Raw genomic sequence first — 21,958 nt, 5'->3', positions numbered from 1 at the left:
CACACAATCGTGTGTAGGCAAGGCAAGGCAAGGCCGTTTTAATGATCGGGGTTGAAAAAAACATAGTTTTTTCTAGACCCTTAAAAACATCATTTTTTACAACCCGAAAAACGGTCGTGTGTACGCGGCATTAGTCTTCCAAGGTTGTCTGCTGACCAAACTTCGCTCCTAGATGCACCATTGACAGCCGAGAAAATAGACTTGCCTATTCAATCCTTTGCACATAAAAAAATTGATTCCCTATGGAGTGGTACTCACATTATGAATACATTTTAATACCCCATTTACTTTGGGTCTTTACCTATGCCTTTGAGGAAGGCAGTTTCCTGCCCTCTATGACTGAGGTGTTAATTGTTATCATCCCAAAACCACATAAGGACCATCTCTATTGTGAATCATATCATCCCATCTCATTAACACAGATGTTAAAATTCTAGCCAAAGTCCTTGCTCGAAGATTAAATGAAGTAATAACTGCCATTAATTATCACTGCTGAACCAATAAATATATAATAATGTGCCGTTGTCCTATCAATTAGAAAAAAGCCAGCAAATTTGAGGCAACTTTGGACTTTCATGGTACAGTAAAGACTCGCATACAAAAGTGTATACAAAATATAAATTATGACAAAACATGATTAAAATAGCCCTTTAAGGAGAAAGTACAATACACAAGCTTAAATCTCAAAACAGGAACTCAACGAGTAAACGTATATCCATCCGTGAGGGGGGAATCAGACAATTGTCCCTTGTCAGTTCAACCTCTACATGTTTTGAGGTGGGACCGCTTCTTAAAGTGGTTGTAAAGTCAAAATATTCACTTTCAATGTAATTGTGCATTTCATCCTTGTAAACCGATTGACATTTTATATTTTTTTCCTTACCTGCCTGCTTCTGAAGTTACAGCTAGATTGACGAGTGGGGACGCGTACCGCGCATGCGCCGGATCCCCGTTAAATTCGGCAAGCAGAGCCTCTGCCGGCTAAAAATCTGTTTATGTCGGGGCTGCGTCATTTCCTTATGGTGACGTCAGCCCCGACATCCCGCGATACTTCTATTAAGAAGCTGAGCCTTGACCCCATGTGACTCGCTACGTCGGAGGGGTTGTGGAGAGACGCGGCTCGGCTTCAGGAAATCATGCGCACGCGCGGGATTATAGCCACAGCTACATACTGAGGGCGGAAATATATCACTGTATAGGCATGGAAGACAGCAGTAGAAATGGCGGCGGGGAGGTACAAGCAGGAGTGTTCACAAAAACGTATATTGAAACAAGTAAGACGTTTTTTTTGGCATACTATATATGTAACTTTGATTGAAAATACCTAACTTAAGCTATATATGGCGATTTAGTAATTACATGTTTGAGTTTACTACCGCTTTAAGGAGTGTACATTTTTTTTTTATATGTGTAGATATCTCTATAGGAGAACAGACATATATATGAGTAAACTTCCAAACAATAAAGTCGAGTATATACAATGATAGTTGCAAAGATTTAGACAAACATGGAAACCTGCTCTGTCTGCCCCAGAGGTGAGCCAAACCAAAAATTAAGCAACCTGAATCTGAATTGGGGATGTATCCCCAAACAGAATAGACATATGGAGCTTACCATCGCAGGACTGACAAAAACCAATAGGGCATCTTAGGGGCCTGAGATGCCTCTATTGGTTTGTGTCAGTCCTGCAATGGCATATGTCCATTCTGTTTGGGGATACATCTACAGGGTTGAAGTGTATGATAGATATTATAGATTCAGGTTGCTTGATTTTTGGTTTGGCTCACCTCTGGGGCAGACAGAGCTGGGTTCCATGTTTGTCCAAATCTTTGCAACTCTCATTGTATATACTTGACTGTATTGTTTGGAAGTTTACTCATATATATGTTTGTTCTCTACATAGAAATATACACATATAAAAAAAAACTCTGAAGTACATTCCTGAAGAAGCGCTCCCACCGCAAAACATGTAAAGGTTGAACTAACAAGGGACAATTGTCTGATACGGATGGATATACGTTTACTCGTTCAGTTCCTTTTTCAGAGATTTAAGCTTATGTGTGTTGTACTTTCTCCTTAAAGGACTATTTTAATCATGTTTTGTCATAATAAATGTATATTTTTATAGATTTTTAAATGTGAGTCTTAACTGTACCATGAAAGTCCAAAGTTGCCTCAAATTTGCTGCCCTTTGTTTTTCAGTAGTGATAATTAGAGTTGAGCGGACACCTGGATGTTCGGGTTCGGACCCAAACCCGGACTTTGAAAAAAAAGTTTGGGTTCGGGACCGAACCCGAACTTTGACCCGAACCCCATTGAAGTCAATGGGGACCCGGACTTTTGACTACAAAAATGTCTCTAAAAAACTAAGGGAAAGGGTTGGCGGGCTGCAAATGGCAGCAAAATGTCGGGAAGAGCATGGCAAGTACTCTGGAAATAAATGTGGATAGGGAGATAACTTAAAATAACATAAAAAAACACAGTATATCACAGGTGCACAGGTGGTGTGGCAGGTGTAGTGCTGTTGAAATACTCAGTCACCTATAGAGTGCTGACTGCCACCATAGAAAAAATATTTCAGGAAACTCTCCCTGACTATGTACTTGACAGAAACACAGTATATCACAGGTGCACAGGTGGTGTGGCAGGTGTAGTGCTGTTGAAATACTCAGTCACCTATAGAGTGCTGACTGCCACCATAGAAAAAATATTTCAGCAAACTCTCCCTGACTATGTACTTGACAGAAACACAGTATATCACAGGTGCACAGATGGTGTGGCAGGCAGGCCCGGACTGGGACAAAAAATAGGCCCGGGCATTTTAGACTGAGCAGCCAACTTTTCCAGAGGGACTCGGGGGTGGGGGGATCTTGTCGGTAGACAGACATTCGGGGGGGGGGGGGTTGGCTGTATCAGTCCTCCACCTGTAATTTGCAGGGACACTGGAATATAAAGGGGACTGCACTGCAAAGGGGCACTGCAATGATTACAGTGCAGTCCCCTTTATATTACAATGTCCCAATCCTATTGTGGCCATACAATGCTAGTACTCTGTCTCTAATTGTGCCCACACTGCCCAGTGACACTAACCTGCTCTCTCGTCGGTGGAGCTGGACGGCATGGCACGCTCTCTCTGCTGGTGCAGGTACAGCGTGGCTCTCTCTGGTGGTCAGGGTACAGCGTGGCTCTCTCTGGTGGTCAGGGTACAGCGTGGCTCTCTCTGGTGGTCAGGGTACAGCGTGGCTCTCTCTGGTGGTCAGGGTACAGCGTGGCTCTCTCTGGTGGTCAGGGTACAGCGTGGCTCTCTCTGGTGGTCAGGGTACAGCGTGGCTCTCTCTGGTGGTCAGGGTACAGCGTGGCTCTCTCTGGTGGTCAGGGTACAGCATGGCTCTCTGGTGGTCAGTTTACAACGTGGCTCTCTCTGGTGGTCAGTTTACAGCATGGCTCTCTCTGGTGGTCAGGGTACAGCATGGCTCTCTCTGGTGGTCAGGGTACAGCGTGGCTCTCTCTGGTGGTCAGGGTACAGCGTGGCTCTCTCTGGTGGTCAGGGTACAGCGTGGCTCTCTCTGGTGGTCAGGGTACAGCGTGGCTCTTTTGTGGTGTGGATACAGTGTGGCTCTCTTTCTGTCTTTCCCCAGCACAGTCCTCTCTTTTTCTTTTAGTAGTCACTCAGTCTCTTTCTGTGTTCCAGGCTCTCACTCTTTCCCCCAGCAGAGTGCATGCTGGGGGCTGAAGTCTGCTGCCTGTGGACAGCAATGGGGCCTACAAATCATCCAGTACTATATGTCCCATGATGCACAGCTAGCCTCTTCTGATTGGCCCTGCACTGAGGCCAATAGCAATTTGGCAACAAGAGAGCCGTGCTCTGCTGACAGGAGAAGGGGGGGCGAGCGGGGGAGATATGCTGACATCCAGCAGCTCGCCTTCCCCTTGTCACAGCGCAGCCGCTTGTGTTCACTGGCGAGTGGCACCACCTCCAGTCCCCATAGCGACCTCTTCCTTGGCTCCTCGGCTTCTCTCCTGGCGTCCTGGTTGCCAGGCACTCGTCGGCTGCGGGGCGCATGCGCAAAGCGGTGGCCTATGATTCCATGGATGGGCTTAGTAGGCGGAGAATGCCTCCTCCTCCCACCACCACTAGCGGCCGGCCCTGGATGTCCCTGCATGCAGCGCAGAACATCAGTGGCCGGCCCTGCATGTCGGAACCTGCGGTGGCGGCGGCCGGCCCTGCATATCCGAACTTGCATGTCACAGCCAGGCGGGCGGCCCGGACCCCCCAGCCTACCGGGCAAACGCCCGGTCTGCCCTATGGCCAGTCCGGGCCTGGTGGCAGGTGTACTGTTGTTGAAATATTCAGAGTCACCTATAGATTGCAAACTGCCCCTATAGTTGAACAAAATTCCTAAACTATATGAAGCACAGCAGATGTCACAGGAATAGAGTGCTTGTTGATATTTCTGGAGCAACATACACCTAAAACTGTCCCTATGATTCAGCAACCTTTCCCTCACATAAGTGAAGCAGTGACAACGAGCCAGATGCCATAAGATGATGTAGATATCAAAGAAAAAAAGTGTGCTTCTTGATATTTCTGGAGCAGTATAACAGCATAGACCTAACACTTTCCCTGAGCAGATTCAGCAACCTTTCCCTCACATAAGTGAAATCCAGTGAAAACGAGCCAGATACACCTAAGACTTTCCCTATGCAGCAGATTCCAGCAGCCTTTCCCTATCTAGAGTGAAGCAGAGTGACGATCTGTGCTGTGTGCCTCTATCTAATATAGAGGCACGTCACATGATGGGTCACATGCTGCACTGGCCAATCACAGCCATGCCATAAGTAGGCATAGCTGTGATCAGTTCCCAGTCACAGTAGTAACACGAATGGCGATTGGCTGCCGTGCAGCGCGCCAAAACATACCCGAACTCCGAACCCGAACCCGGACTTTTTCCAACTATTCGGGTTTCGGGTCCGGGAAAAACCCAAAGTCCGTACCGAACCCGAACTTTACAGTTCGGGTTCGCTCAACCCTAGTGATAATACATTTTTTCATTAGGGTGGATAACACACCCAGAGGCACACCCATATTCAAAGCTACTGATATGGGTGTTTTTTGTTTTGTAAATGAATTGTATCTCTTGCATGTTAAAAGTTAATCTCTTTGCATATGTTTTTTCTAGTCTCCTTCTTTATGTCTCTTTGGTTGTTTTGAATCTGGTATAGGATGTGGGTATACCGCACATAAGTGAGGATGGACCTTCATGGTACGTCATGGACAGGCTTTATGTCCAATATTCAATCAATTATTCAAACATGTAAAAAGGATGATGGTGATCTTGCTCTTTACCTATGCAGGATCCAGGGTCTTTTGAAACACAAGTCTCATCTTTACTGGCATATAGATAACTTTCTGAAATATATTAAGGAAATCATTAATCCTCAAGGGCTTCGCCTTCATACCTCCACAACAAAAAAAAACCTACCAAAGACTTGACAACAAGCAGTAAAAAACTCATGACACTGCTTGTTCAACAGTATACCCTTGATACGAATCTCCTTGATAAAGAAATTGAGTCTTTGAATGAGCAGTATCAACATGTTTTTGAAATATCTAGTTTCAGTGATAAATGGGAGATTAAGGAATGTTTGGTGGCTATGAATAAAGATATTGTGACAAAAAAAAAAAAAAGAAATGTAATCTGGATAAATTAGCCTTTTTTACAGGGTTATGCCTATAAGTGGATAAATAGGGGTGGGGCAAGAGGCCAAAGGAGGAAACACACTACACATGTACAACCTCAAACAGATAAAACTACCGAGTCAGATTCATCATTATCTATGTTTTCTCTTTTGTAGACGCACAACCGTCCTTCGGGAGCACAGGCATCATGTCCGGTCAAGTGCACACGGCATGGTGGTGGGTATTTACCCTCTGACCCCAAGAATAAAAAACATCCTGAGGTTTCCTCTCAATCAAGAGAGCAGGCTATGAGTGCTAATTTAACACCAGTACTACAAAATATTCTATCCAAGGGTACCTCCAACACTGGGGGCCCTAATTGACCATCTGTACCCATAGGAGATTTTTTTTAGATCCAGCTCTGGCCCTCTTGGAGGCCAAAAACTGCTTTTGTCCTCCGTACAGGGAACTCTCAGACTCCACAAGTCAATCCTAATATCATAAATGTAACTTTCTAAATTTAGCTCTGTACAAATATCCATACTACAGCTTGGACTAGGGTTCTGTCCTGCGCAACCTAATAATTTATCTGAAACTATTAAGCAATGAAGAAAGTTCAGATGATCCCCCTGATCCCTCCCTTCCCATTTCCCGACTTATTGATCTGCCCTAATGGGCATTCCTTCAACTCACTAACAGGGATTTGAAATCCTGACAATGGTCTAGACCTGAGATGAATTTGACTTCAAAACCATCAGAAGCTTTGAAGTCACTTCAGTCTTGCAACAATATTGCAATCAAGCCCTCTGATAAGGGTGAGAATATTGTCATCATGTCCCACCCTCAAAATTAGAGGATGTGCTTGAACATCCTTAGGATTAGTGACGCATATTGTCATATAGGGAATAATCAAATTCTCTTATATGTGAATGAATTACAATCTATATGTACACATACCTACCTGGAGGGTTTGATCGATTTTAAAACCCTTGATTATCTTAATCCCAAGTTTACATGTCTGGCAACATTCTATGCACTCCCCAATGTGCATAAAGATCTTTCCAACCCCCCCAGGTAGACCTATCATCTCTGGGAATGAATCCCTCATACTAAAAGCTAGAAGATATGTTGATTCTGTGTTAATGCCTCACGTGACCTGCCTCCCCTCTTATGTCCGGGATACCTCTAATCTCCTGCAACATTTAGAGGGGACCCATGCTCCCCCGGATGCTCTGATCGTAGCAGTGGATATAGAGGGTTTGTACTTTAGTATACCACACAAGTGGGGAATCCGAGTGATTGGGTCCTTCCTTATGGAGCAGGATAGGACCACCTGGCCGCATTATCGTTTTGTTTTGGATTTGCTTCGATTTATTTTAATTCGTAATCATTTCACCTTTATGGACACAATGGGCCAGGTCCACATAGAATTGGATAGGCGCAGCGTATCGGAGATCCGCTACTCCGCCGTATCTTACCTGGCTTTAAGTCGAATCCAGTAAGTTACGGCGGCGTAGTGTATTTCTGACGGCGGAATTCAAATCGCTGATTAGGAGGCGTGATTCATTTAAATGAAGCGCATCCCCGCGCCGATTGAACTGCGCATGCTCTGAAATTTCCCGCCGTGCTTTGCGTGAAATGACATCGCAACAACTTAATTTTTTTGAACTTAGACGTGACTTACGTCCATCCCTATTCACGGACGACTTACGCAAAAAAAAAAATTCAAATTTCGACCCGGGAACAACGGCCATACTTTAACATGGCAAGTCTATCTATACGCCGCAAACTAGCAGCTTTAACTATACGCCGGAAAAAGCCGACTAGAGACGAAGTAAGAGAATGCGGTGGCCGCGTGTACGTTCGTGGATCGTCGGAAAAAGCTAATTTGCATACCTGACACGGAAAACGACGCAAACTCCACCCAGCGGACGCCAAAGTATTGCATCTGCGATCCGAAGGCGTACAAAGCCATACGCCTGTCGGATCGAACCCAGATGCCGTTGTATCTTGTTTTGAGGATTCAAACTAAAGATACGACGCGGGTAATTTGAAAGTACGCCGGCGTATCAGTAGATACGCCGGCGTACTCTCTCTCTGGCCCAATGTATTTTCAAAGACAAGGAGTTGCGATGGGCACTTGATGTGCCGTGTCTTATGCAAATCTTTACTTGGGAGGTTGGGAGAGATGGATCTTCACTGATGAGCAATTTGACTGGTGGCTAACTAAGGCACTCCATTGGTTTCATTACATTGATGACCTGCTTATTAATTGGACAGGATCAAAGGATGAATTATTATCTTTTTTGGATGGTTTGAATATTAATGAATTCGATTTAAATTCACCCATAGCTTCAGCTCAAGCCAAATCTCTATTCTTGATCTTACTATCATGATCAATGATAAGCGTGACTTAGAGACTGACCTATAACGCAAACCCAGCTCTGGCAATACAATTTTACATACCTACACCCGCCCCTCTTTTTTCAACCAGGCAGATCTTCTAAAAAAAAAAACAGACTATTAGCCAGAGGCTTTTTCAGATCACTCCTAAGGAAGGTGTTTAATAAAGCCAGACTTCGATCCAGGCTTGACCTTTTGTATAAACCCTCTTCCAAGACTCCTGTCCACACAGTTAAATTTGCTACACATTTTTCTGCTCATAAGTCATGCCTATGAGCATCTATTTCCCGCCACTGGCATATTTTGGCCGAAGCTCACAAACTTTCTAAATATGTACATCCAAACCCTGAACGAGTGTTTAGACGAGCAACTTCCTTTACGAGATACCTTGACATCTAGTCATTATTTAAATACATTGGACCTTTCCCCCAGATTTACCTGGGGAACTTACCGATGTTGAAGATGTAATTGTGTTGTGGGTAAACTCTGTGCCAAAAACAGTGGCGGCCCGTCCATAGGGGGCGCCTGGGCGCCCCCCCCCCCCCCACCCCAAAGCCACTAACAAAAAATGTTTTTTTTTTTTGGCCCTTTAAGAAAAAAAAAGGTTATTTAAGTGTTTGGGGCGGGCTCTGGGCGCCGGGCACAGTGCAGTGTTAAAGCATCATTGAAGCATCATGCCAATTCTGCAGGCAAGACGTTTCATTTGCAAGTTTTTTTTTAGCTCCGTGGCGCTGTGCAGGACGCCTCTCCAGCCACTTACATCAGGTCCTGAGCCTCTCCAGCCACTCACATGGGTCCTTCTGCTCTGCTAGGAAATGGGCAGTGCGGAGGCTGTGTCACTTTCAGTTTCGGTTCTCTGGCTCCAGGACTCGGAGGTAAGTAAAATATCCCTAATATAACTCTTTATTTATTCTTAAACCAGTGTCTGTCCAGTGTCCACCCCATGCACATACAGCAGCACCTTGTGCTGTATGTATTGTCATCTTGTGATTGAGTGGAGAGTGGAGAGGGGGGGCATGCTTCACCCGACAATATTTGCTGCAGCCTTCATTACACACATATCTATCTATCTATCTATCTATCTATCTATCTATCTATCTTATTATCTATCTATCTTAGTATCTTATCTATCTTATTATCTATCTATCTTAGTATCTTATCTATCGTAGTATCTTATCTATCGCAGTATCTATCTATCGTAGTATCTAGCTATCTTATTATCTATCTATCTATCTATCTATCTATCTTAATATCTTAATATCTATCTATCTACCTTATTATCTATCTATCTATCTATCTATCTATCTATCTATCTTATTATCTATCTATCTATCTATCTTATTATCTATCTATCTATCTATCTTATTATCTATCTATCTATCTATCTTATTATCTATCTATCTTATTATCTATCTATCTATCTATATATCTTATTATCTATCTGTCTATCTATCTATCTATCTATCTATCTATCTATCTATCTATCTATCTATCTATCTGTCTGCCTATCTATCTTATTATCTATCTATCTATCTATCTTATTATCTATCTTATTATCTATCTATCTATCTATCTATCTATCTATCTATCTATCTATCTATCTATCTATCTATCTATCTATCTATCTATCTATCTATATGTCTGCCTATCTATCTAATTATCTATCTATCTTATTATCTATCTATCTTAGTATCTATCTATCTTAGTATCTATCTATCTTAGTATCTATCTATCTTAGTATCTATCTATCTTATTATCTATCTATCGTAGTATCTATCTATCTTATTATCTATCTATCTTATTATGAATGAATGAATGAATGACTTGTATAGCGTTGCACATGCAAACTGAATCGCCTCTGGGCGCTTTTCCAGCCAGTGTCTGCTTGGCTGGTGCGGTCATTTTACCCCGTAGGATCACACAGTCATACACACAGATATACATATATATACTGGGCCAATTTTGGACAAGATCCAATTTACCTACCAGCATGTCTTTGGATCTATCTTATATATATCTTATCTATCTATCTATCTATCTATCTATCTATCTATCTATCTATCTATCTATCTATCTATCTATCTATCTATCTATCTATCTATCTGTCTGTCTGTTTATCTATTTGTCTAACTATCTATCTATCTGTATATCTATCTATCTATTTATCTCTCTATCTATCTCTGTCCTATCCAATCTATCCCTCTGCAGGTTGCATTGTCTGCGAGTGATGTTGGGGGGGGGGGGGGTTGGGGATTTGTTTGCGCCCCCCCAAAAATATGGAGCACCAGCCGCCACTGGCCAAAAACTAAAAAAATAATAACTATAAAATAGATAAACTGTTGGTCCCCTTAAAGAGTAATGTGCTTCAAATAACATAAATAGTGAAATAGGGCGCGCTCTTATGACACCAATGTGAATAGTCAAAAACCCTTAGATATTTATAATAGAAATCACAATTTAAATAGAAGTGTACCTGGTCACTAAAAGTCACAGTATTTATAGTTTAAGGGTCTGATTTTTTCATGGGAAAAAAGGTTGTATGCACACCCGCAGTGCCGGTCTAAATGGCAACCATTTTTAACTGCATACAGTAGGTGACCGCGATATTGTGTCAATCTCGCTCCCTTTCTCTGCGAGATTGACCACCTACGAGCCCCATCGCGGGAACCAGTGCCAAGCTGGCTTGCCGCGATGGAGACAAAGCCGTCATAGAAGCGACGGGAGATCTGACTTGGATTCCCGCCAATTCTAGCTGCAGCGTTTGGTATGAATCATGAGGGGGAACTCCACGCCAAATTTTAAATAAAAAACCGACATGGGTTCCCCCACAATCCATACCAGACCCGTATCCAAAGCACGCTACCTGGCCGGCCAGGAAAGGAGTGGGGACGAGCGAGCGCCCCCCCTCCTGAGCCGTACCAGGCCGCATGCCCTCAACATGGGGGGTTGGGTGTTCTGGGGCAGGGGGGGCACACTGCGGGGCCCCCCCACCCCAGAGCACCCTGTTGATAAGGACATGGCCTCTTCCTGACAACCCTAGCCATTGGTTGTCGGGGTCTGCGGGTGGGGGATTATCGGAATCTGGGAGACCCCTTTAATAAGGGGGCCCCCAGATACCAGCCCCCCACCCTTGGTGAATGAATATGGGGTTAGATCGTACCCCTACCCATTCACCTGGAGGCAAAGTGTAAAAGAAAAAAAACACACAACACAGGGTTTTTAAAGTAATTTATTAGTCAGCTCTGGGGGCCCCCTGTCTTCTTTAGCTCTTTTAGTAGGGGGGGGCGCCTTCTTCCACTCTCCGGGGGTCTTCCGCTCTCTGGGGGTCTTCTTCCGCTCACCGGGGGTCTTCTCCCATCTTCTCCGCTGTCATCTCGGCCCCGGTTCTTCTCCTGCTCGCTCTCCGGTGCCTTCTTCTTCAGGGCTGGCCACCGCTATCTTCGTGTGTTAGCTTGATTACTAGCAGCGGCCAGCCAGCTCTTCTTCTGTCTTCTTCCCATGTTGACACAACGCTTCTTCCCGCTGTTATGCCGGGTGTCCGGTGCGCGATGATTTATATAGGCCTCTGTTATGATGTCAGAGTCCCTTCATGCTCTGGTACCTACCCACGTGGGTAGGTACCGGAGCATGATGGGACTGTGACATCATAAGAGAGGCCTATATAAATCATCACGCACCGGACACCCGGCATAACAGCGGGAAGAAGCGTTGTGTCAACATGGGAAGAAGACAGAAGAAGAGCTGGCTGGCCGCTGCTAGTATAGTAATCGAGCTAACACACAAAGATAGTGGCAGCCAGCCCTGAAGAAGAAGGCACCGGAAAGCGAGCGGGAGAAGAACCGGGGCCGAGATGACAGCGGAGAAGATGGGAGAAGACCCCCGGTGAGCGGAAGAAGACCCCCGGAGAGCGGAAGACCCCCGGAGAGCGGAGAAGACCCCCGGAGAGTGGAAGAAGGCCCCCCTGCTAAAAGAGCTAAAGAAGACAGGGGGGCCCCCGGAGCTGACTAATAAATTACTTTAAAAACCCTGTGTTGTGTGTTTTTTTCTTTTACACTTTGCCTCCAGGTGAATGGGTAGGGGTACGATGTACCCCATATTCATTCACCTAGGGTGGGGGGCCGGTATCTGGGGGCCCCCTTATTAAAGGGGTCTCCCAGATTCAGATAAGCCCCACGCCCGCAGACCCCGACAACCAATGGTTAGGGTTGTCGGGAAGAGGCCCTGTCCTTATCAACATGGGGACAGGGTGCTCTGGGGTGGGGGGGCCTGCAGTGTGCCCCCCTGCCCCAGAGCACCCAACCCCCCCATGTTGAGGGCATGCGGCCTGGTACGGCTCAGGAGGGGGGGGGGCGCTTACTCGTCCCCACTCCTTTCCTGTCCGGCCGGGTAGCATGCTTTGGATATGGGTCTGGTATGGATTGTGGGGGACCCCCACGTCGGTTTTTCGGCATAGGGGGGGTCTCCTTACAACCCATACCAGACCTAAGGGCCTGGTATGCTCCTGGGGGGGAACCCATGTCGTTTTTTCATTTAAAATTTGGCGTGAAGTTCTCCCTCTCAGGATTCATACCAAACGCTGCAGCTAGAATTGGCGGGAATCCAAGTCAGATCTCCCGTCGATTCTATGACGCGCTCACTGTAATGTGCTTTGTCTATTTCAGCGAGTGCGAGATGTCGGCACCCTGTCGCCGAGAATCAGTTCGATGCTGTCGTGCTGGAAACACATTCTCGGCAACAGGTACTGTATTACTATTACAATACACCTTTGTGTATATAAATCTCTTTCTGATGGAGGGGAAGGATTGTGTTTGTGCGGTATTCCAGTTTTTTAAGGTCCTCAAGCAAAGTATTCAACAGCCCTGCCTTCCTCTTTATCTCTAGCAGCCGCTTGTACTAGTAAACCCCTGCTAAATGCCTTCTGGGTGCACCACAAGGATGCTATATTCGTGTCCTCATTGTCATTAATCCCAAAAAATTCCTTAATCTGATCGTGTAGTCTATTGACCTGTTGAGGATTTGAAAGTAAATCAATGTTGTTCCTCCAAAGATATAATGGGGGTCAGAGTTTTGGTCTTTTAGAACTGTGGATACTGGTGCATAGTCCGACCAGGTAAAGGAATGAATCTCGACCGAAAGTTTTCAGAAGTTGCCAGACCAGCATTCCTCCCTGTGTTTAACTCCTCCTCACCGGGGGAGGGCGAGGGCCAAGCCTCATTATTGTATAGTACTGACAGACCTTAAAGCAATACTAAGCATATATACAAATAAAATAATGTGATATATACAATAAAACAACATTCAACACAGATATCCCGTCATTCTGAATGGGAAGTTTACAATTTGATATATCTAATCCTCTGAGCCCAAAGGGGATATATATATGTGCCCATACACGTACCATACAGTAACCACGAGAGGGTCTTATTAAAACCATTAATTTATTAAAGGGGTAATTACTACAATGTATAAATATATGCAAATCAGCAGGGCCTAAGACGAAATTCCTGCATATACAGACTGCATCATGTTCCATCATAATAGACATGTGTGATGTATGTTAAAGCAGGTATTCCAACCATTCAATTGAGACATGTCCTCTGCTTGTACATAGTATAAATCTCATTATAATACGGCCTACAAAATAAAAGCTTAAAAATTGAAAATAAAAAAATAAAAAAACGGATCTACCGCATCTATACCTTGCCTAAAGTAGACTAATGAGAAAAATCAATATTCATGAATTGTCAATGAATGCATTAATTTATATATCTACATTAAGGCCCAAGCGTCTAAGACACTTTACTCCGTATATGCAACTAATTTCAAGCTTAGATATAGCTCTTTTTGATCTACCTCTCCAATGACTTTTAAGTTTGTCTATGGCAAGAAGTTATGTGCCTCTAGGGTCCCTGTTGTGAACCTCCCGATAATGTCAGGACACTGAGTGTCCCTTAAAGCCCCTCCTAATATTGGCAATATAGTCATTAAGCCTCACCTGGAGGGGGTGTACAGTACACCCAATGTACTGCAACCCGCATGGGCAAATTAAGAGGTACACCACATGAGTGGTGGAACGTGTGATGAACGATTTGATATCAAGGTTTTGTGAAGTGCTGTTAGAAACAAAACTAGTAGTCTTACGTTCTCTGATGTGATTAATGCTACAGACAGCGCATCTATTACATTTGTGACACCCAACCCAGTTTTGAAAGAACATGGGTTTGTTAGTTGGGGGGTCACAAGCGCTTGGCGTCTGAGAGTCTCTCAAGGAGGGAACTCCCCTGAATACCACTTGAGGTTTCTCAGGAAGAGATGGTTCTGTAATTATTGGACATTTTGTTTACTACCATGCTACCCGTTTGTGTAAACAGTTTTCACTACGATTTGTATTTGCTCTCTTTTATATGCAATAAAAGTTAACTAAAAAAGGTGCCTATACTGTATAAAATCCAGTAATACACGGTTTCACCCTGCTCTGCACATGCTATGTTGATCTTCATTTTTAGGAAGTGCCGAGAGTGTAGAGGCCATCTGCTGACAGCCTTAAAGAGAAATCAAACCATCCTATCATTTACAGCCAAGGAAGCTGCTGCCCTTTGAGCTGCTTTTGCCATGGTACTGCACGTGATCATTTATGACACCAGCCATTTGATGGTTTGACAGTTTGATTGAGGACACAAAAAAATTTGACATTTAGCAATCCCGGCATTCCAGGAAAGTAACCTATTTTTTGAGACTGTTAAGGCTGCTTTCACACTGAGGCGCTTTACAGGAGCAATAATGCTAAAAATAGCGCCTCTCCTCTCACTCCAATGTGAAAGTGGAGCATTGCGCTGGCAAGATGCTGAAAAAAAGTCCTGCAAGAAGCATCTTTCGCAGCGCTGTAGGGCAGCAGCGCTGAACCGCTGGCAAAACACTGCTTTGCGGGCAATTTTAACCCTTTTTTGGTCGCTAGCAGGGGTTAAAAGTACCCCGCTAGCGGCCGAAAAGCACGACAAAAAACATGGTAAAGCACTGCTACAAATAGCGCCACTTTACCGCCGACACCTGGCGTTGCTCAGTGTGAAAGCAGCCTGAATCAATAGGTTTAGTTCCACTTTATGATTTACTGCTGGGGCTCTGGGCTTCAACAAACAAAGAAGCCTCCAGTAAGAATAAACAGGAGCAATGCAGCACACACTCATTTTTGTAGCATAATTATCAATGTGGAATGTTGCTAAAGAACATAATGTTGTATCAAGTTGTTATGGGTAAAGTTTTGCTTTATGTAGTTAGTAACATTTAACAGGACTATAATGTTGAAGGAATTTTGTAGTTTATCCAAGCCACTTATTTATTTCTCATAAGTGTCAGGAACCCTGTGTCCATTACACAATCCATTTAAATAAGACAGAACCATGTGATTAATTGTCAGTGATAACTAGTTTAGTTTTGATGTAGTTTAATACAGCACACTGACCTTGCATTCCAGAAGGTCCAAAATCCTGTCTTGTGAGAAATATCGCATGATCGTGATATTCTGCATGGTCAGAATCAGGTTTCTGTTGCAGATATGCCCATCGACACACATTTTCCAGGCTTTGCGAAGGGTTTCCAGTTTCAATTAGGCTAGAAGACTATGGAAGAAAAAAAAAAAAAAAAGAATAGTTATTAGGGTTTATTACTTATTTTTTTTATTTTATCTAAGGCCCCTTTCACACTGAGGCATATTTTAGGTGTTTTAGCTTTAAAAATAGCCTGTGCCAGGATGACGCGAGCGTGACTGCCACCAGCCAATGGGCGGGAGGAGCGATACGTGCAGGTATATATAACCGGCCGTGGATAGGTTGAGTCACGCCCTCAGACAAAGTCAGCCAATGACGAAACGCGTCAGCATGTGACTCCTATTACACGACCAGAAGCACTGTGAGCGTTCCAAGGACCAGGAACAAGGAAGTCTGCAGGAATACTGGTAACAGAGCGACTTCATTGTCATGGTGACCGGAGCAAACACAGGCATAAGTTACACAATACATGCTTAAGATCTTTTGTCTTGGAGTACGCATATTTTTATAAGGGGTATCTGTGGGGTTTGCAATAAACTTTTTAAACGGTACTGCACTATATGAATTTATTTCCTTATATGGGATTGCGGTCTACAAGTGAAAGCAAGTGGTGGAGAGTGTAACATTCAGGACAGATGCAGATTGTTCCATGCTGATTTAAATTCACTTTTTGGTGAGTGCATCCCCAAAAGGGGAGTATATCCCCCCACTTGGTGATTACCCCCTGGTGAAAGGAGCACTTGTTAAGGAATATTATGATCAATGACATTGTGTTTACCTGCATCATTATTGTTTCCTATATGCACTACACAGAGGTCTTTCAAACGGTGGTTTGAGAGTAGTGCTGCTACAGTATTACACGGGACTCTGAGACTATTAAGAGTTTTTTTTTTTATTACTGTATGTTTGAAGCACATAAATAACGCCTGAAATAATCCTGCCCCAGTATTCTTATTGAAAACAATGGGACACCGCGGTAATACCGCCGGCAATGCGCCTCTGCAGAAGTGCATTTACGGCGGTATTAGCCCCTTTTTCGTCCGCTAGCGGGGGTTAATACTGCACCGCTAGTGGCCGATTACCGCTGCAATTCCAATGGCAATTCCAATTATACCGCCACCGCACATCCTGTCCCAGTGTGAAAGGGGTCTTAAAGCTGATCTAGTGGCAGATATGAAACACAAATGTATGTACATGTATTTTTAAGTGTACCTGGCATAAGGATCTATTAATTTGGCTTGGTTTTCCCTCTTATCATACTATGCACAGTAGCACACACACTGGAAAAAGTTGGGCCAGAGCTAAAAGCCAACCAAGCATGCTGAAATACAAATGTGATCATGAAGAATCAGACAATTGAAAGTAGGAAAATAAAGCCAGTGATCTCCAGTGAACCTATAATAAACAATAATATCTTGCATTAGCAAAATACTTAGCCAGTTCACACTGGGGCAACACAACTTCCAGCGCGACTTTGGGAGGCAACTTGGACCAGACTTGAGCATGAACCACAGCGCGACTTGGGGCGACTTCAGCATGACTTGGGGCGACTTACAACACAAATTAAAGCCGCCTCCAGGACAGGGAACATTAGAAGTGGCCAATAAGAGCTTCTCAGCTCTTTTGACATCATTCTTGTTCCCGTTTCCTTCCTTCTTCCATGTTCCCAGTTTTTCTGTGTCCAAAATGCTCTCTGTGCGTTACTTAATGTCAGCTGTCATAGCAGCTGGTTTGGCAGTATTGATGGAAGAGGAAGAAAGGAAGTGAAGGATGAGGATGAGAAGAAGACGTCGCTACTGGATCCATCCAATCATTTCCAATAGAGCTAACAGAGGACAGTTCTGGGAAATGTATGAGAATATGCGTGGTTTTGAGGACAAATTTTTCAATTTATACCCGGATTTCTTTTCAAATGTTTTTATTAGTTTCATCAGATAAGGATAAGTAACAACAGTACATTATTAACAGTACACTGTTAAAGTACAAAGCACCAACAATAAGATAACACGTTGTACATACAACTACAGAGAAATTATCAAGAGTGAGGAGAACATTCCTGCTATTCTGGTTTTGTAGAGGGGACCTAGCCTCCTACCGCTAAATGTGGAGGCGTCAGTCCCTGAGTTGGGAAGAGTGCAGGCAAGAAACTCCCAAATCTACACAGATGAGGTCATTAAATGAACCTGTAATCTGACAAACTGCTTTTCAGTGCAGAGATTGAAAATACAACAATAACAACCACAACAGTTCCCATTCAGTTGAAACCTAGGCTTCAGGTGACAGTGAATGGGAAAATAAGGAATAGTACAAATAGTATCGTACAACAAAAAAATAAGGTAAATAAAATAAATAAATAATAATTTGGCAAAATGAAGTGTAGTATAAAATAAAATAAAATAAAAAATATGAGCAAGGGCGCGCAATGGAGACGGCAGCTTAATCCGGGAGCTCCGTCGTACCCACAGCCTAAAGCCCGTCTCTCTGCACAGATTGACTGCAGGATGCACAGGAGATCGTACGGCACTCCACATACGAGATCCCGCCGCTCTTCGGCCACCCCGAAAGGGAGAGATATCGCCGATATCTTCAAAACCCAGGCCTCGGGACAACGCAGCGAGGCCCAAGATGGCGCCGCCACTCACCGAGGAGGACTTCAGCGAGGACTCCCAATCCGCCATCGAGGACTCGGGTAAGGGCTACTCACGCAACCATAGGCCCCTTAAATACAAGGACATGACAGGAATAGCTGCGGACATCAAGTCCACGTTCTCAACAGCCATCACTGATTTGAAGTCAAACCTCATGGTCCTCAATGGGAAGGTGGAAATGGCGGAGGCTGAGGGTAAACGCAGGGATGGGGAGATACGCAGATTGGAGAAGATCTCCCACTCATATGCTGAACATTTTATTGACATCAACAGGCATTTAGAAGACCTTGACAATAGGGGACGAAGGTGTAATATAAGGGTACGGGGGATCCCCGAATCAGTTGAGGCTGATCAAGTACCGCTGGCCCTACAGAGAGTTTTCAATGGCCTATTGGAGAGGCCAGAGGACACCGCCATAGATTTTGTGCGTGCTCATAGGGCGCTCAGAGCTAAAGGCCCTGACAACCAACCACCACGTGACATTATCTGTTGCCTTCAAAGTTTCGCTCTAAAGGAGGACATTATGAGAAAAGCGCGCAGAAATGAACGGATAATTCACAATGGAGAAACGATAATGCTCTTTCAAGATCTATCTCAGATCACTCTGAAAAATCGCAGAGCGCTACGCCCTCTTCTTGACAAGCTCAGGGAGAAAGACCTGCGGTACACGTGGAGGTTTCCATTTGCTCTCATGGTGAATTACAATGGCAAACAGCTTATTCTACGCTCCCCTTCAGATCTCCCTGATTTTTGCGCTGCCTTGCAACTAGACCTCATTGACCTCCCTGAATGGTACCAGGAATTCCGCCTGACCCCCATGGAAAGGAGCCCCCCGGCATCCCCGCTGACATCTCCCGACAACCGGTTCTCCAAGAAGCTGAAGACCTCCCGCAGAGGTGGATCCATGGCTGGATCATTAGCAGGCACCCCTAACAACAAACCCCGGTCATCAGGGCCCTGGAGGACTACTGAACAAAAAATGTGCTACATGATAGATCCTGGCTACCCTCATGACACGACACCCGTGATTTGTATACCGAAGTCTTTGAGATGCTCTGTTCGGCATGATTTTGCGGTGTGGTGAGATCACCCCCCCCCCTCTTTTCCTATATGTTCGGGACAGTGAAACCCAAGCTGCTATAAACCAATATCCCTTGACATTACGCCACCAGCCCCCTTGGACCTTGGGTTCTTGGGGTGGGTTGATGTGGGAGGGAGGGGGGTTATGGAGGTCTTGCTCCCATGAACATACAGTGGAACTAAGCTGACCTTGATATGTTCGCGGTTTATGTTTCCCCAGGTTATGATATCAATGCCATGTTTGCTCTCTATGATTGGGTAATATGGGGTGTCTAGGGGTGGGAGGTAGGGACTGTTTTGAGACTGTTGGAGCAATATCATCCATGAATACCTCACCATCCCTGTAGGGTATGTCAGGCCTAGGTTTTTTTTTTCTTTTTATTATTATGTTCTGATACGTTAATGCTCCCTTCCCATAACCTGCTCCTGCTAGCTTTTCCTGCTAGATACCTGCTACCTTTCTACACTAGAATGTGCAGAGATGACATATGTGTTGCACTTATTTGAGAAGAACATTTTATTTTTTGTTTTTTCTCACGGGCTGTGGGTCGACTACTCCGGTTCACAAGACATTTTTTACTAGTTTAATTTCTAGTCTTGTGGCGACCTTAGCCTTCCCCTAACCGCCTCGACACCCCCCACATAGTGCGTCGGGAGGGACCCCCAGGGGTTCATCACGACACACTACTTGATATCCTTGAAACCGTATTAGGTCTATAGGAAGATTACCTACCCTCTTTGCATTTCTCATATCGCTAACAATCTTTAACTCTACTCTTACCTTCCCCTCCCTTCTCCTCCCTCCTCCTCCCTCTTCCCCCGTCTCTCCCCTGTGTGCAGCTCCAGTCCTGTTGTCTCCCTACTTTACCTGATGCCCAGTCTCAACCCTAGTGAGGCGTACAGATATATGACAAAATTTATTGTCTTGAAGCTAACGTTTGTTTTTTTCCTGATTAGTTCTGTGCTCGATCTCTACCTCCTGCAGCAGCCTTCCATCTCTCTCTGCATCCCCAAGATGGCGTACTCATCTCTCGGCCAGAACCCTACGGTGATCTCTCATAATGTGAGAGGACTGAACATCCCTGAAAAACGGACAACCCTCCTGAGGGAACTCAGGAAAGGTAAGCCAAAATTTGTTTTCCTACAGGAAACACATTTTAAAACTGCTCAGGTGCCGAGGCTCACTGACTCCTACTTCCCTGAGGCATATCACGCCACGAATAGCCTAGCAAAAACAAAGGGCGTTTCCATATTGATCAGCAAACATGCTTCCTTTGACATTACCGACAAACTCCTAGACCCGGAAGGAAGATTTATCTTTCTGAAGGGGAAATGTAATGGGGTACCTCTCACGTTGGCCAACGTGTATTTCCCTAATTCCTCTCATCTTACATTCTGCAGAAACGCGCTATCTATGCTCCAGGGTTTTGGTTCTGGGTGCATAATCCTAGGTGGAGATTTCAACGTACCATTGAACCCCCTAGCAGACACCTCGACAGGCAAATCCTCCATTTCATATAGGATACTTAAAAGTATTAAGTCCTTGTTGGGGTCTATGCAACTGATAGACTCCTGGCGCTTTACCCACCCCGAAGGAAAGGACTACACGTTTCACTCTGTTCCCCACAATCGCCATGCCAGAATAGATTATATCTTTACAACTCAGAGAGATCTTCACCTGGTAACAGAGGCACACATAGGCATCCAGACTATATCAGACCATGCCCCAACTTCACTGTCCCTTAATCTACACAAACCGCCTCCTAAATCCAACTCTTGGAGACTTAACTCGTCCCTGTTGACAGACACACTATTGCTCCCTGACATCACCATCTTTCTAAAAGAATTCTTTGAACGTAATGACACCCCGGGCATGGACCCCCTGACTATTTGGGAAGCCCATAAATGCACAGTAAGGGGGGAACTCATTAGACTGGGGTCACAACGCAAACGAGAAAGGGAAAAAACCATCAAACTCCTTTCAGATAAAATTCATAACCTTGAGACGCTCCACAAACAGTCCCTTTCGGAAAGGTCAGCATGCACATTACTGAACGCTAGGAAGGACCTTCAACAGCTCCTTGACTCTAAAGCTAAACGCCTTTTGTTCTTTAAAAAGAAGGTATATTATGAACATGGCGACAAGTCAGGCAGTTTTTGGCTAGGGCCTTGAAGACGCCAGTTCAGCACACAACATTATGGGCATAAGGAATAAATCAGGTTCCCTAGATGTAACCACTGACAAAATAGCCCAACATTTCACGAATTTTACTCTAAACCTATATAACCTTCCTGCTCAAGGAAATCCTATCAACCCCTTTAAACCTAGAAGTCAGGAGATTAGAGATTACCTGGCAGAGTCCGGGCTCCCCTCCCTACCGGAGGACGTAGTCCGTCAACTAGAATTGCCTATAGGAAACTCAGAATTACAGTCAGTTATTAAAGAACTTAAACTGGAAAAGTCCAGGCCCGGACGGCTTCACTTCCATTTATTATAAAACCTTCGCAGAAATCCTTGTCGACCCCCTGGGAAAGGCCCTAAATTCGTTGGCATCTCCCAGAGACGTGCCCCCTACATTCCTCTCAGCCCACGTAGCTGTCCT

The 21,958-nt window shown here is 44.6% G+C and overlaps 1 protein-coding gene across 3 annotated transcripts in view; it reads right to left on the bottom strand.

Annotated features, from left to right (window-relative positions):
* The window catches only part of LOC120932444 (A disintegrin and metalloproteinase with thrombospondin motifs 2-like), a 1,658,079-nt gene that overhangs the window by 1,142,897 nt on the left and 493,224 nt on the right, over nucleotides 1-21,958 (bottom strand). For all 3 annotated transcript variants that reach the window (XM_040344802.1, XM_040344801.1, XM_040344800.1), the window contains exons 5-6: nucleotides 15,543-15,699; nucleotides 5,348-5,410 (exon numbers count right to left, since the gene is read on the bottom strand). In XM_040344802.1, the coding sequence (XP_040200736.1) occupies nucleotides 5,348-5,410; nucleotides 15,543-15,699 (220 nt within the window). The remainder of the gene's footprint in view (nucleotides 1-5,347; nucleotides 5,411-15,542; nucleotides 15,700-21,958) is intronic.

The sequence above is a fragment of the Rana temporaria genome, chromosome 3 (assembly GCF_905171775.1).
Source record: "Rana temporaria chromosome 3, aRanTem1.1, whole genome shotgun sequence".
NCBI lineage: Eukaryota > Metazoa > Chordata > Amphibia > Anura > Ranidae > Rana > Rana temporaria.
This window is presented reverse-complemented; position numbering and strand designations above follow the sequence as displayed.